The following is a 16,457-nucleotide window of genomic DNA, read 5'->3' as shown; positions in this document are numbered from 1 at the left end:
GCTTCCCATGCCATTGAGGCCCATATCCCCAGAAAATATTTTAAAATGGCTCGAGAGTTTGAGGATTCTTTTCTTTTAAAAACTAGAACTGTTATGACAATATTGTGTATTAAATTTGCACTAACTCACTGTCCATGTGGCGTTTGCACATTCTCCCAGTGTTTGCGTGGGTCTCGCCCCCACAACCCAAAGATGTACAGGCTAGATGGATTGGCCGCGCTAAATTGCCCCTTAATTGGAAAAATTGAATTGGGTACTCTAAAAAAAATAATAATAAAAATTTGCACTAACTAGTTAAATCGATTAATGGTAATTATAACAGAAAGTGAATTATTAGCATAGGGCAGGTCGGGAGGCATTCATTAAACTTAGTCACTTAAACAAGGTAGCAGCTAGATTCTAAATAAAGGAATATAGAGTTCTTGGACAACTATGGGCATCTACACCCGTTGCTTGCACCTCTTGCGCCATGTGGGAATTTAGGGGCACCTCAGTTCATTTTGTTTCAAGACAGGATGACTCTACATCAGACCTATTAAGTCTCAAAATGTTAGCTCTGTTCTCTCTCCACAGACACTGTCAAACCTGCTGAGATTGTCCAGCAGTTTATGTTTTTGACTCGCACTCCAGCATCAGTGGTAATTTGCTTTCATCAATGCCAAGATTAAAGTTGTCAGGAAATTTGCCTTGCGCATATTCCCAAGAATTTGCAATGATTTTAATTTTAATCTCTACACCACAGAGATTCTTCATGATGAGAGGGTGAACAAAATGTCAGCAAGTTACTGCCGATAAGCAGACAGAATTAGACTTCTACTCTCACATCATACAAAAGAAACGCCAGTTTGTTTTGACTAGAAAGGGAACCAATACTGTTAAGTGATACCGATACTTATTGAGTCATCTCTCGTGTCCTGAGCCCCTTCAAAACAACTGTTGTGGTCTGAAAAATCAGAATACCATTTAATAAACAACTTCTTTATTCTCATTCTCCAGCTATTATAGAAGTATACAAAGGAGAAAAATAGAATTGAGATGGTATCAGTGTCAGGAGCACATGACCACAGACAGTGGTTTATAGTAGTTAAATCTAGACAGTGATTATTAATAAGTCTGAGTGCTTGGGGTGGGAGTGGTTTCTGTTTTGTTTGTTGAGTGAGGTAATTGCTTTAGGTTGGTTGGGTTTTCTGTGTTGGGGTGGGAGGGGGGAGGGAGTGGGTGCCCATTTGAGTTGAGAGGGATGATTAGAAGATGTTTGGAAGGGTTGAGGGGAAGGGTGTTGGGTGGACAGCTGAGGGTGGGAGATAAAATGCTGGTGATAAGGGTCTCTTTACGTATGGCTAACGCAAGGGTGGAGGTGGTGCCTATCTTGAGTGGGCCTGGATCGGAGGTACGTTGGGGCCTAGTTGGAGGTCCTCAGAGGAGATATGGCTGGTTCTACTAGAGGGAGGGTCCTGAGACCAACTCCAGGATGGTGACGTAGAATGTTAGGGGACTTAATGGTCCAGTTAAAAGGTCTTGGGTGTTTACTCATTTGAGGACTTTGAACGCAGAGATAGTCTTCTTGCAGGAGACCCATTTACCAATTAGGGATCTGTCGACACTGATGAAAGGGTCGGTGGGCAGGTGTTCCACTCAAATTTTGATTGAGGGTTAAGAGGAGTTGCGATCTTGATCAACAGGAGGATGGCATTCAAGGTGAGTAGAATTTTGACACACCCTGGGGGGCGATGTTATGGTGAGTGGGGTGCTGGTGGGTGGACCAGTGGTATTGGCGACATTTGTGCACCAAATTGGAATGACACAGATTTTATCAAAAGGATGTTGGCAGCCATCCCTGATCTGGACTCACATCAGTTGATTATGGGAGGAGATTTCAATTGTGTATTAGACACGACTGAACAGGTCAAGTCCCAAGTCTTTGGTTACTTCTGGGATGGCAATGAAGTTTGCTGGGTTCATGGAACACGTGACTGGTTGGATCCATGGACATTTAATCACTCAAGGGAGAGGGAGTTTTCCTTCTTCACTCACGTGCACCGGGTCTACTCCAGAATAGATTTCTTCAAATTGGGAAAGACGTTACTCCCGGGGGTGGTGGGAGCTGGGTACTCGGCGATAGTAATATCAGGCCATGATCTACACTATGTGGATCTGAAATTAGAGACGGGCCAAGCCCAACGCCCACCATGGATGTTAGACAACACTCTTGGCAGATAAGAGGTTTTGTAAAAGTGTGGCTTCAGCCAGATGGAATTATGTAGAATCCAACCAGAATGGGGAGTTCTCACCTTCCACGTTCGAGCATTGAAGGCGGTGATCAGAGGAGAAATAATATCGTACAGGGCCCACAAGGTTAAGGCTGGCAAGGTTGAAAGGCAGAGGTTGGCTGACTTAATCTTGGAGGTGGATCGGCAGTACTCCATAGCCCCGATAGCAGAGTTGCTAGCAGAGAGAAATGGTGTTTGAGCTTGAATCGACGGGGAATGCGGTGAGCCAGCTGCGTCGTTTGCAAGAGACGTTTTAGGAGTTTGGGGTAAAGCCAGTCGATTATTGGCTCACCAATTAAGATACGGGAAATAGCGGAGGTTAAAGGTAAAGGGGGAGAGCTGGTTACTACCCCAGATAAAGATTAATGGAGCTTTTGAGGTTTTTTAAAAATCTTTTTAAAAGGGCCATATAAGTCTGAACCGCCAGACGATGGCTCAGAGATGGAGCAATTTTTGGGCAGATTGAACATCCCAGTGGTAGAAATGGTGAAGAGGGAGGGGCTGGAGGCATCGTTGGGGTTGGTGGAAGTTATAGACTGTATTAGTTCCATGCAATCAATCAGGGAAAGCACCAGGGCCGGATGGTTTTCCGGCCGAACTTTACAAACAGTTCGAGGCCTTGTTGGCGTTGCACTCACTGGGAATGTTCAACAAGTCTCTGCTGAGAGTGGTGCTGCTGGCCACGCTGACACAGGCCTCGATTTCTCTAATCCCGAAAAAGGACAAAGATCCCGATGAGTGTGGGTCTTGTAGGCCTATTTCACTATTAAACACGGACCAAGAATACTAGATAAGGTTCTGGCGAAACGTTGAGGGGTGCCTACTAGAAGTGATCTCGGAGGACCAGACAGGATTTGTGAGAGACCGACAGTTGTCATCTAACAACAGGGTTTTTTTGATTGTGGTCATGTCACCTCTGGAGCAGGTGGTGGAGGGAATCATCTCCATGGATGCAAAGAAGGACTTTGACTGTGTGGAGTGGAGCTATCTCTTCGAGGTCTTGAGGTGATTTGTGTCATTTCCTGGGTCAAACTGCTGTATAATGCCCTCATGGCTAGCGTCTAGACCAATGCTGTGAACTCAGGACATTTCTAACTACACAGGAGCACGAGACAGGTATGCTCGCTGTCTCCACTATTGTTCACGGATTGAACTGCTGGCCATTGCGCTTAGATCGCCCGAGGAATGGAAAGGTATGGTGGGGGTGAGGAACATAGAATGTCCCTTTACCCGGACGATTTGTTGTTGTACGTTTCCGATCCTCTGACAGCTTTGGGCGAAATTATGGAACTGTTGAAAAATATTGGATCCTTTTCAGGGGATAGATGGAACATGAGCAAGATGTTCCCGGTAAATTCCTTGGGGAAGAGGACAGATCTGGGGAGGCTGCCTTTGAAATGGCCAAGACACAGTTTAGGTATTTATGGATTCAGGTGATGCACAATTTGACACTGTTGCATCAGTTGAACTTGACCAGTCTGATGGAAGAGGTGAAGGGGGACCTGAAGAGATGGAGATGCCCTCTCTTGGTGGGTAGAGTGTAAATGGTCAAAATGAACATAGTACCGAGGTTTCTATTTGTGTTCCAGAGTCTTCTGATCTTTCTCCGTGAATGTTTTTTGCTAGGGTCGCTAGATTAATCTCTGCCCTTGTCTGGGCGGGAAAGACTCCCAGGATTAGGAGCGCTTTCCTACAGAGAGAGAAAGACAGAGACAGACAATCGGGTGGGTTGGTGCTACCAAATCTGATGCTCTATTACTGGGCGGCGGACATTGGAAAGTGCGAAATGGTGTGGGGTGGGGTTGGATGGAGGAGGATTTTTACGTAGGGTTGTGTCTAAGGGCGGTGGTTACGGCCCTCTTCCGTTCTCACCGGCCAGACTCTTGATGAGCTTGGTGGTAGTGGCATCTTTAAGAACTTGGAATCAGTTTAGACAACATATTGGACTGGGGGGCACGTGATTACTGTCTACAATTTGCGATAATCATAGGTTTGCACTGCCTGGGCTGGATGCAATGTACAGGATAGGGCCGAGGAAAGGGGTTGAGGTTGAGAGATTTGTTTGTGAAATGAAATGAAATGAAAATCGCTTATTGTCACAAGTAGGCTTCAAATGAAGTTACTGTGAAAAGCCCCTAGACGCCACATTCCGGCGCCCTGCTCAGGGAGACTGGTACGGGAATTGAACTGCTGGCCTGCCTTGGTCTGCTTTCAAAGCCAGCGATTTAGCCCCGAGCTAAATTGAGAGCTAGAGGAGATGGAGGAAAAAATTACAAATCCCGAGGATGAGTGCATTTAGGTATGTGCAGGTGAGGATCTTTATTCGGAAAGTTTATTCGTTGTCCTCATTCCCCAATTGCCGAGACCCACACTGACAGATAGGATGCCATCTCGGGATGCAAGGGAAGATCTCAATATATATGAGTGTTTGCTGGAGATGGGGAAACCATCACTAGAAGAGGTTGAGGGGAAATGGGAATTAGAGAGCTGAATCTAGGGCTGGAGGGAGGGGTGTGGAGTGAGATCCTCCATCGGGTGAACATTACCTCCCCCTGCGCTAGGTTGAGCCTGACACAATTTAAAGTAGTACATAGAGTGCACTTAACTAAGACACTTCTGAGTGGGTTCGTCCCTGGGGTGGGGGACAAGTGTGAGCGTTGTTCAGGGGGCCTGTGAATCATAGAATCACTACAGTGCAGAAGGCGGCCATTTGGTCCATTGAGTCTGCACCGATGCTACCTATTCCCGTAACCCCAGCTAGCCTTTTCAAGGTGAAATTTAGCATGGCCAATCCACCTAAACTGCACATCTTTGGTCTGTAGGAGGAAATCCATGCAGGCATGGGAAGGATGTGCAGACTTCCTGGCCCAAGCCGGGAATCAAATCTGGGATCGTGGAGCTGTGAAACAACTGTGCTAACCACTGTGCTACCGTGCTGCCCACGGTATGATCCCATGTCAGAGATCGTTGGGGTTGAACTAAAGCTCTGTCCACTGATGGCGAATTTGGGTCGTCAGTCCCCAGAGCTCCTTGGGGCAGCGGGGGGGAAGAATGGTTGGACTAAAGGGCATATGGAATTTAGGGTTGTTATTGTCACTTAGTTAAAATAAAAATGACATACTGTTTGTATGATATAGTTAAGCCTTTGTATGCAAGAATTTGATAATGTTTAGGTTAATAAATATACATATATATTTTAATTAATAAATCTGAGATTTGTACAATGTTGCATACTTACAAATGTTATCATTTGGAACTCAGCTATCCAAAAGAGCAGTATGGGGAAAAAATGACTGGCTTGTTCTTGTATCATTAAAGTTCTTTCAGCCCAGCTGCCACAAGAGCATCTTTCCACCTTACCCAATCAATTTATCTTCTCGTCCTTAACTCTGGCTTTGCCACAATGTAATGAATTTCATATTCTAACCTCGGAGTAAAGAGTTTCTCCTGAATTCTCCATTACTGACCAGCTAAAATTAGGCCTGTAGTTTTGAATTTCCCCCACAACTGAAAAACCCTCTCCATGTCTAATAGTTTTAATTCCCTCCATTTTAAAGACCTACCAACCAGGTCACTTCAATCTTCTCTTGCCCGAAGGGATAGAGCCCCATCATGTTCAGCCTTTCCTGATAGTTGCACTCTCTTCAGGTTTTAGTGATATTTCATTGATGCTTCTCTATTTTTCTTTGCCTACAATATGGAAACCAGCCAGTCTATGAATTAACACAACTTTTGAATTAAATTCCTTTACAAATGTGCCTGCAAAGGTTTCTTCCGGGTGCTCCAGTTTCCTTCCACAGTCCAAAGATGTGCAGGTTATGTGGATTGGCCATGATAAATTGCCGCTTAATGTCCAAAAGGTTAGATGGGGTTACGGGGATAGGGTGGGGAAATGGGCCTCGGTAGGTGCTCTTACAGAGGGTCAGTGCTGACTGAATGGGCCGAATGGCCTCCTTTTGTACTGCAGATGTTCTATAATGATTCTATGAACCTCAGTGCTTTGTTTGTACTTTTAATGACACGGTGAGCCTGCATTGCTACTTTTAATGAATTGCAAACCTGTACTGTGTGTCAGCATGATGACACAGTGGTTAGCACTGCTGTCTCACAGCGCCGGGTACCCGGGTTCAATTCTAGTTTCTCGTGGCTGTGAGGAGTTTGTACTTTCTCCCCATGTCTGCGTGGATTTCGACCGGGTGCTCCGCTTTCCTCCCAGTCCAAAGATGTACAGGTTAGATGGATTGGACATGAACAATTGCCCCATCCAGGGATCTACAAGGTTAAGTTAAGGGGTTGCTGGGATAGGGTGGAGTGTTCTTTCAGAGTACGTGCAGACTCGATGGTCCAAATGGCCTTCTTCTGCACTGTACGAATTCTATAATTCTATGATGCCCCTTTTCCATTGAACCTCTAACCCTTCTATTTACCAAAGAGTAGGTAGCAAGCCTCCTTAATGTCCCTACCAAAATGCAACATCTCACACCTGTTAATTTGCTATTTGCCAGCCAATCTCTCTGGCCCTGATTTCTCTCTACCAACTTGGAATCTCATTCTTTCAGAGATTCGTGATGGAGTTTTCTTATCTCTCACTCTCTTGATCCCAAATGTCCTTCCCAATCATTATTTTGTTTTCTACAGATGATTTAAATCTAGTTCATAATTTCTGCTTTGTACTTCCTGGTTTAGATTCTGTAAGAGGATTTGAATCCCTCAATGGAGGTGGGCACAAGAGGTGTACGGGCACTGTCAGCCAGCACACCGCCATATCAACAGTACGATCTTTGAAAAAGCAATTAAGAACAGCTAAATACCTCTTAAGGCCTACTGTTAGAAGTTAATTGGAATTTTACAATCAGCTTGCAAGTTCCCCCGAGCATATGGTACTCGGGCAGCTTGCTGGAGGAGGCCTCTAGGCAACAGACTAGGAGCGTCAGCACTCCACGCAAGCTTCAAAGTCCCCCTCCCCCACCTGCTTGGTCTCAGCTGTGGCAGGTTGCACTATGGAGGGGCTCCCGTGCCACAATGGTGGCCCAGACATGCTTAAATTTACAAGTTGCACCCTATCATGGTGTTATAACCTGCCTGCTTACCATTGGCTGGGGACTAATGACAATCCCACAATCCAGGCTGGAATACATCTGGGTATCATCCTAGCACCTCAGTCAACCCCTCAGAAACTGTTTGGAGGATGTGCTGCCATTGCAACCGCAAATGGCGCAACCAGTCCCAACCCAACAGGCTGGGCCCATGGCCGTGCACCACGATAAGTGGGAAACGCCCCTCCACAATCCTGTGTGAGTATGAGCTTCCCCAATGAGGGGGGCGGAGAAACCATTAGTAAACTCATACAGGTTGGAAGTTGTTTTCTGTTATACCATGCCTCTGTACGGACGTTTGGATGTTTTTGATGCTGCGCTGGAAAGCTGGAACCAGTACGCACAACGGATGCGTTACTATTTCCGGGCAAACAATATCACCGATAACGAGTGCCACGTGGTCATATTGCTCACCCCCTGCGGCCCGCATACGTTTGGGGTGATCAGGAGCCTTACGTATCCAGGTGCGCCGGACACCAAAACGTTTGATGAACTTGTGAATATAGTGGGGCAACATTTTAACCCAACCCCGTCCACGATAGTCCAACGTTACCGGTTTAATACCGCTGAGAGGACCCCTGGAGAATCCCTTGCCGATTTTCCATCCAGGCTACGCAGGATTGCAGAGCACTGTGACTATGGTGAGACCTTGTCAGAAATGTTACGCGACCGTTTGGTTTGCGGTATTAACAATGCGGCCACCCAGAGAAAGTTTTTAGCTCAGCCAACATTGACTTTTCAACAGGCCATTCAAATAGTATTGTCCCGAGAGAGCGCAGAACGAGGAGTGCAGGGGCTACAGGGAATGGAAGTGCATGCCTTGGGGCGCAACCCCTTCCGTCCGAAAACGTCCCCCCGCATTCCTATGGTACCTTGGGCGAGGCGACGTCCGGACCGAGGCCAGTGGCCGTCGGACATTCCTCCCTGAAGGGAGCCTTCTCCAGAACCAATGGATGAGGAGCCGTGTCCGTGTCAGACTTGTAGGCGCCGACCCCGTCGCGGACGCCGGTCCTGGAGGCGCCAGAGGCGCCGTCGTTCCGACCGAAACTGGGGCCAGCCCAGGGGCCGTACCTTCCATGTGGATGAACCTGCGGCGACTACTCCTGAGGACGTGGAGACGGAGGACGACTGCCTGCAGCTGCATGGTGTGGCAGCTCCCCGTGTGGCCCCCAGTAAAGGTGACAGTACAGGTCAATGGTCACCCGCTTGAGATGGAGTTGGATACTGGCGCAGCGGTCTCCATGATCGCCCAGAGGACATTCGACCGCATCAAGCAGGGTATATAGACCCTTACATTAGCTGACTCACAGGCCAGGTTGGCCACCTACACGGGGGAACCACTGGACATTGCGGGAACTACAATGACCCCCTGTTGTTTATGGACGCCAGGAGGGGCGTTTCCCACTTATCGTGGTGCACGGCCATGGGCCCAGCCTGTTGGGTTGGGACTGGTTGCGCCATTTGCGGTTGCAATGGCAGCACATCCTCCAAACAGTTTCTGAGGGGTTGACTGAGGTGCTAGGATGATACCCAGATGTATTCCAGCCTGGTTTGGGGAAAATAAAAGGGGCCGTAGCCTGTATCCAAGCTGAACCAGGAGCCATGCCGTGCTATTTCCGGGCGCACCCGGTGCCTTACGCTTTGCTCGAGAAGGTAGAAGGGGAGCTCACTCATTTGGAGAGTTTGGGTATTATCAGGCCCGTCCGTTTTGCTGACTGGGCAGCACCAATTGTACCAGTAATGAAGCCAGATGCCACAGTTCGCTTGTGTGGCGACTAAAAACTTAGAGAATATGGCTTCCCGACTCGACCGATATCCAATGCCTCGCATAGAGGATCTCTACGCGAAGCTTGCAGGCGGACTGTCCTTCACAAAATTAGATATGAGTCACGCCTACCTACAGTTGGAGCTGGACCTTGCCGCCCGACCATATGTAACGATTAATACACACCGGGGCCTGTATGAATATACACAGTAGCCCTTTGGAGTATCCTCTGCCTGCGCTATTTTTCAACGCGTTATGGAGGGCATTTTGAGAGGTTTACCACTTGTCGCTGTCTACTTAGACGACGTTTTGATTACAGGGACGTCGGAGCAGGAACATTTGGAAACTCTGGAGGCTGTCCTTAAGACGCTTTTCGGAGGCTGGAGTCAGTTTATGTCGCACAAAGTGCGTATTTCAGGCAAAGGAAGTAGTCTACCTAGGTTATTGGGTGGACCGCGAAGGTCTGCACCCCGTCGCAGAGAAGGTGCGTGCAATTCAACATGCCCCCGCCCCGACTGACACTTCGCATCTTCGTTCTTTTCTCGGTCTCGTAAACTATTACGGGAAGTTCCTCCCCATTCTGACAACTACCCTGGCCCCGTTGCACCTTCTGCTGAAGAAAAATCACACCTGCGTTTGGGGTCAGCCGCAAGAAACCGTTTTCCGGCGGGTAAAGCAACAATAGTCGTCGTCTGGGTTACTAACCCACTATGATCCTGGAAAGCCTTTGCTCGTCACGTTATGCATCCCCATATGTTATTGGGGCCGTCCTGTCCCACAAGATGGAGAAGGGGGCCGAGCGACCGATAGCTTTCGCCTCCCGCACATTGACTGCAGCGGAGAAAAAGTACGCGCAGATCGAGGAGGGCGGCCTGGCAGTGGTTTTTGCGGTGAAACGCTTCCACCAGTACGTGTATGGCCGCCATTTCACTATCGTGACTGATCATAAGCCTCTGTTGGGACTTTTCAGACAGGATAAGCCAATACCGCCCATTGCTTCCGCACGGATCCAGCGCTGGGCTTTGTTGCTTGCTGCGTACGAGTATTCTCTGGAGCACAAACCAGGAATGCAGATAGCAAATGCCGACGCACTGAGCCGATTGCCTTTATCGACCAGCCCCATGTCGACCCCCACAACCGGTGAGGTGGTTGCAACCCTAAATTTTATGGACACCTTGCCTGTCACGGCATCACAGATCCGTGAGTGGACCCAGACAGAGCCAGTCCTGTCAAAGGTTCGGCACATAGTCCTGTACGGTGGGCAGCATAGACAGCTCCCAGGCGAGTTGCGGGCATTTTCCTCCAAGCTGTCAGAATTCAGCGTGGAAGACGACATCCTCTTGTGGGGGACGTGTGTGATTGTCCCGGAAAAAGGCCAGGAGCTGATACTAAGAGACTTGCACAATGGGCATCCAGCTGTTACCAAAATGAAAATGTTGGCCCGGAGTTATATCTGGTGGCCAGGCCTCGACACCGACATTGAGAAGGTGGCCCAAAACTGCTCCATTTGCCAGGAGCATCAAAAGCTTCCGCCAGCCGCACCCCTATATCACTGGGAATGGCCAGGGTGGCCTTGGGCGCGCTTGCATGCAAATTTTGCAGGCCCTTTTCAAGGATCCATGTTCCTTCTATTAATCGACGCCCAGTCTAAATGGCTAGAGGTGCATAAGATGCAGGGGACAACGTCCTGCGCAACAATTGAAAAGATGAGTTTGTCTTTTAGTACGCATGGCCTCCCCGAGGTGCTGGTCACGGATAACGGCACTCCATTCACGAGTGAGGAGTTTGCAAGGTTCATAAAGATTAACGGCATACGCCATATCCGCACTGCCCCATACCACCCGGCTTCAAATGGGTTGGCGGAGTGCGCAGTGCAGACATTCAAAAGAGGCCTAAAGAAGCAGTGTTCCGGATCAATGGACACGAGACTGGCTCGCTTTTTGTTTACGTATAGGTCCACCCCCCATGCGGTGACTAGGGTAGCTCCCGCAGAACTCCTAATGGGCCGGAGACTTTGCACCCGCCTTGGTATGGTTTCCCCGGACATTGGCGCAAAAGAACGCAGCACACAAGAACGGCGGGGACAGGGATTTTCTCGGCATCGGCCGATTCGGCAGTTTGCGCCCGGTGACCCGTGTTCGTTCAGAATTTTGCTGGTGGTGCCCAGTGGGTTCCTGGCGTAATCTTTCGCCAAACGGGCCCTATATCTTACCAGGTGCAAGCCCAGGGTGGTCTCCAGCGCAAACATGTCGACCACGTTCGGTCCAGAAGACTATCCCCTCCAAAGATTCCCCGTTCCCGGAGCTCATTTCTACAGCCGTAGAAACCAGAGACAAGCGAAGGTAGTCCTCACAATCTTCCTTTGGTGCCTCACTCGAAGCCTGCGCAGGTCGTTACAGAACCGAATGGAGATAGAGACACTGGCATGACGGAGGCAGCAGACTCTGACTCCGAGATGGAGACACAGGACGCATCAGAAGTGGAATCCTCGGGTCCACGGGTCGTGGATGTACAACCGTTACGCCGTTCATCACGCAAGTGCCGGTCTCCATCTCGTTACACGCCGCCTGATCCAGCGCCACGTGCAAATGGTGTCCGGCCTGCGGCAAAACGAGTCCGACGCCCTCCTTCGCCAGGGTCTTCGGTGGATTCCTTGGACTTTGGGGGGGGGGGGGGGGGGATGTTATAACCTGCCTGCTTACCATTGGCTGGGGACTAATGACAATCCCACAATCCTGTGGGAGTATGAGCTTCCCCAATGAGGGGGGCGGAGAAACCATTAGTAAGCTCCAAGTATAAATAAAGCTGGCCAGTTTGGAACCAGCAGGAAGGAGTGTGCAGCAAGGGAAGTTGCTGCTGCTGTTATATATATATATATATATATATATATTATTGTAAATAAATGTTATTACTTTGTATCCTTAAAACTCGTGCTGGATTCTTCGTGGCCCTCACAAAACATGGAAGCATTCTCCGGTTCTCCAAACTATAGGCTGCAGCCTCTTCTAAGCTGGAGACACACCTTTTAGCCCTCCAACTTCAAGACACCAGTTGTTGTCCTCCCCACATTCTGGGAACCGAGCCAAAGAGCTAAATCCTGCCCGACAGGTTTAGTAAGGATTTTTTTTATTTGAAAAGTCCAACTGTTTTCCATTCAACTACAAGAAACCACTGATCCCCTGGATCTGACAACACTCAAAGGCCTTGTGGCTAACTATCAACAAGACCTTTCTTTATTATTTCACAGGACGTTATCACCTATTTGTATGTTGTGACAACACAAGAAAGGGAATGAGGAATGTGAAAAGGCTATTCCTTTTCACAAAGATAGGATGAATGAGTGGCTTGAGGTGGGCAGTGGGACCGGTTCAGGAAAGGGCGGCATCCATTGAAATGGGACCGGTTGCACCTCAACAGGATTGGGACTAATGTCCTTGGTTGAGGGTGGAGCAGAAGGCTCCCTACAGTAGTTGGGGGAGGTTTGATCGAAATTGACAGGAGGATGGACAATAGCTATAGAAGTAGGAAAGAAACAAAAATATAGAAAATAGGAGCAGAGTATGCCATTTTGCCTTTCGAGCCTGCTCCAACATTCATCATGTTCAGAGATGATCATCCAACTGTCCCCCCAAATCCTTTGATCCCTTCAACCTCAAGAGTCATAGTGTTGTACAGCGCAGAAAAGGCCCTTTGAAACTAAATGAAAATCGCTTTTTGTCACAAGTAGGCTTCAAATGAAGTTACTGTGAAAAGCCCCGAGTCGCCACATTCTGGCGCCTGTTCGGGGAGGCTGGTACGGGAATTGAACCCGCGCTGCTGGCCTGCCGTGGTCTGCTTTAAAAGCCAATTATTTAGCCCTGTGCTAAACCAGCCCTCTAATGTTCTATACATTTGTAGGATTAACATCCTTTTGAACCCTCTGACTCTTACCATAGGTTTTTCAAACTCGGTTTCTGAAGAGGTTGGTGACAAAGGGCTGACTGGACTCAGTGATGGTGAACTCTCCACACTGGAAATGTAGTCTGGATCAGGAACATAAAGAATCTGCCAGAGAAAAAGAGAAATATTCAATACTTATTCCTAACTTCATTGTCTAGAACACACTTTAATAAATGCAAATAACCAACACAATTGACTTTTCTGTTCCGGTTATTCTTTTAAAAATAATACTACTTTGCAACTACATGTGGTGGGTTCCCTGATGGCACATGGGTGTCGTTTTGTGACAGGCATCCAAGCACGGCTGTGCTGAATCAACCAATCACAGCTGGTGGGAATACACAACTGAACTTGGTGGAGGGAAAAAGGAGAATAAAGAATCAGACTTTCTCCTCATTTCTCTTCCTTTCAGGTTAATAGAAACATTTTCTCTTCCTTTAAGGGCATTTTCACGTTCTTTCCTCCTCAGCATCCAAGGTCCACCGGGGTTATGGGGATAGGGCAGAGGAGTGAGCCTAGATAGAAGGCACTTTCGGAGAGTCGGTGCAAACTCGCTGGGCCAAATGGCCTCCTTCTATACTGTAGAGATTCTATGGGACCTCAACAGAAGCCAGTAAAACAATTACATAGGAGAAAGGCTTATAAGAAAACTCCATAATCCAAATGACACTGACAATCACCAATACATTCTCTATCTCCCATAGCAACCTCTTTCAAGTAAGAAGTCTTACAACACCAGATTAAAGTCCAACAGGTTTGTTTCGAATCACTAGCTTTCGGAGCACTGCTCTTTCCTCAGGTGAATGAAGGAGCAGTGCTCCGAAAGCTAGTGATTCAAAACAAACCTGTTGGGACTTTAACCTGGTGTTGTAAGACTTCTTACTGTGCTCACCCCAGTCCAACGCCAGCATCTCCACACCATGGCAACCTCTTTCAACACTTTGGCATGCATAATATCAGGTTCTAGGAACTTATCAACTTCCAGTCCAATACAACCTTCCTACTTATACTAATTTCCTTGAACTTTGCATTTTCCCTCGTCCTTTGGATCTCTACATCTGGGGGATTTCCTGCATCTTCCTTAGTGAAAATAGACACAAAGTAATTATCTAGCTTCACTGCCATTTCTCTATTCCCCATTTTGAATTCTCCTGACTCTGTCGTAATGGTCCCATATTTGTTTTGGCCAAACACTTCTTCCTTTTTACATATCTACAGAAGCTATTGGGGTCCGGTTTTACGTTTCTTTGCTAGATTGTGTGTATATTCTGTTTTTCCTTTCTTTATCAGTTTCTTGGCCTTCTTTTGCTATATTCCAAAAACCTTCCAATCCTCAGGTTTAGTATTATTTCTGCCAACGTTGTAAGCCTTTTCTGTTAATATTATACAATCCTCAACTTCCTTAGTCAGCTACAGTTGACTGGCTATTTTGGGGGGGGTTTTGTACCTTGAAGGAATGTATAGGTGTCGTACGCTATGCAATTGTTCTTTGAAGATATCCATTGCGCAATTCTATCTTTTAATGCATTTTCCCAATTCACCCTCCTTCACACCTTCATAATTTCCATTATTCAAGTTTAACATCCTGCCTTCAGAATGAACTTCCTCACTTTCCAATATGTGTCTCATGGGAAATAATGTAAATTTGAGATTATACCCGTTTGGAAAAATTTAAGTGGCTGGGTCTCCTTTCTCGAGAAAGGTGAAGGCTGAGGGCCGACTTGACAGGGGTCCTTAAGATTGCGTCTTACAAGCTAGACGGGAGATGTTCCTACTTCAGGTGCAAACCAAAACAAAGGATCATAAACATAAGACAGTCACAACTACATCCATTTGGAAATTCAGGAAAAAAATGTCTTCACTGTGAGTTTGTCTGGAATGTAAAACTCATGCGCACAAATAGTTAAGGTAAATAACAGGGTGGAATTTATGTAAATATTTCACCCTGAACCCTACTCATTGCTTGTGGGATTGTGGTGCTGCATTTACCTACTTAAAACAAACTAGTTTGATAAATAACTTAAGCATATGATATTGTATGAATGCAATTTTATATTTAAGTTAACCAGATTTGGTTATGATTATATTACACAGCTTGCATGTTACATATTAGTAAGCGCAGAACAGTATTTCTGCAAGAGATAAAGCCTCTTACCTGGCCTGGAACAACAGCTCTGGCAAACAATTTGTTCAGCTGTACTAGCTCATTCGGTGCAGTGTCAAATTTGAGTGCGATGCTATTCAAAGTATCCCTTAATTCAACCTGTCGGATAAAGCGATTCAAGGTTAAAATTCAGTTGTTAAAGCTTGAAGCAAAAGCAGACAGTCAGCAGCATATATTTTTTCAGCATACTGTTTTCACCCCTTTTCAACTCACCCCCGCTACAGAAACATTTGATTTTTGCTTTAAAGTAGCAAATTGTAGGTGATGAAAATATTTTATAACTTTTGGAATCAAAGCATGTGTCAGGCAAGCGCGAGTAGGGGGCATCACGGTGGCACAGTGGTTAGCACTGCTGCCTCACAGTGCCAGAGACCGGGTTCAATTCTGGCCTTGGGTGACTGTGTGGAGTTTGCAGGGTCTCCCAGTGTCTGCATGGGTTTCCTCCGGGTGCTCCGTTTTCTCAAACTGTCCAAAGTGCAGGTTAGGTGGATTGGCCATACAAAATTGCCCCTCAGTGTCCAAAGATGTGTAGGTCAGGTGGGGTTATGGGGAAATGGGCCGCAGGGTAGGGTGCTTTTTCAGTGTGCCAGTGCAGATTCAGAAGGCCGAATGGTCTCATTCTGCACAGTCGGAATTCTATGAAAATCAGAGAAATAATCGTTTTGTTTCACAATCAGCAAGGGCTTACAAAGGAAGAAGAAGAATTACATTAATGTGTGTTTATGTAGCGCCATTAATGTAATGAATTATCATCAGGAACACGAGATAACAGGTTCAGATGACCAAGAGCAGTAAGTTTCAAGGAGTGTCTTAAAGGAGGAATGTGAAGCATAGAGGCAGAGAGATGTGGTGAGAGAATTCCAAAACTTAGGGCCCAGCCACCCATAATTGAGTGTTTACCTAGGGGATCAGAATTGGATGACCACAGATGTAGGAGCATAGGAATTAGGAGCAGAAGTAGGCAATTCAGTTTTTTGAGCCTGCTCTGCCATTCAATCAGATCATGGCTGATCTCTTCCTGGTCTCAAATACACCTCCTTAATCGTTTCCCATATCCCTTTAACCCATTTTTAATTTTTTTTTTTTAAGAACAGAAATATATCTATCTCCTTCTTGAAACCATTTAATGATTCAGACTCTATGGGGCAGTGAGTTCCACAAATTAACCACCCTCTGCGAGAAGTGGTTCGTCAATTTTAAATGTACCGCCTCTCAACCTATAT

At 46.9% G+C, this 16,457-nt stretch overlaps 1 protein-coding gene across 3 annotated transcripts in view; it reads right to left on the bottom strand.

The window, feature by feature from the left end:
• The window catches only part of oxr1a (oxidation resistance 1a), a 704,666-nt gene that overhangs the window by 250,440 nt on the left and 437,769 nt on the right, over positions 1-16,457 (bottom strand). For all 3 annotated transcript variants that reach the window (XM_072467220.1, XM_072467219.1, XM_072467221.1), the window contains exons 5-6: positions 15,226-15,333; positions 13,062-13,175 (exon numbers count right to left, since the gene is read on the bottom strand). In XM_072467220.1, the coding sequence (XP_072323321.1) occupies positions 13,062-13,175; positions 15,226-15,333 (222 nt within the window). The remainder of the gene's footprint in view (positions 1-13,061; positions 13,176-15,225; positions 15,334-16,457) is intronic.

Source organism: Scyliorhinus torazame, chromosome 11 (genome assembly GCF_047496885.1).
Source record: "Scyliorhinus torazame isolate Kashiwa2021f chromosome 11, sScyTor2.1, whole genome shotgun sequence".
In the NCBI taxonomy this organism is placed as follows: Eukaryota; Metazoa; Chordata; class Chondrichthyes; order Carcharhiniformes; family Scyliorhinidae; genus Scyliorhinus; species Scyliorhinus torazame.
This window is presented reverse-complemented; position numbering and strand designations above follow the sequence as displayed.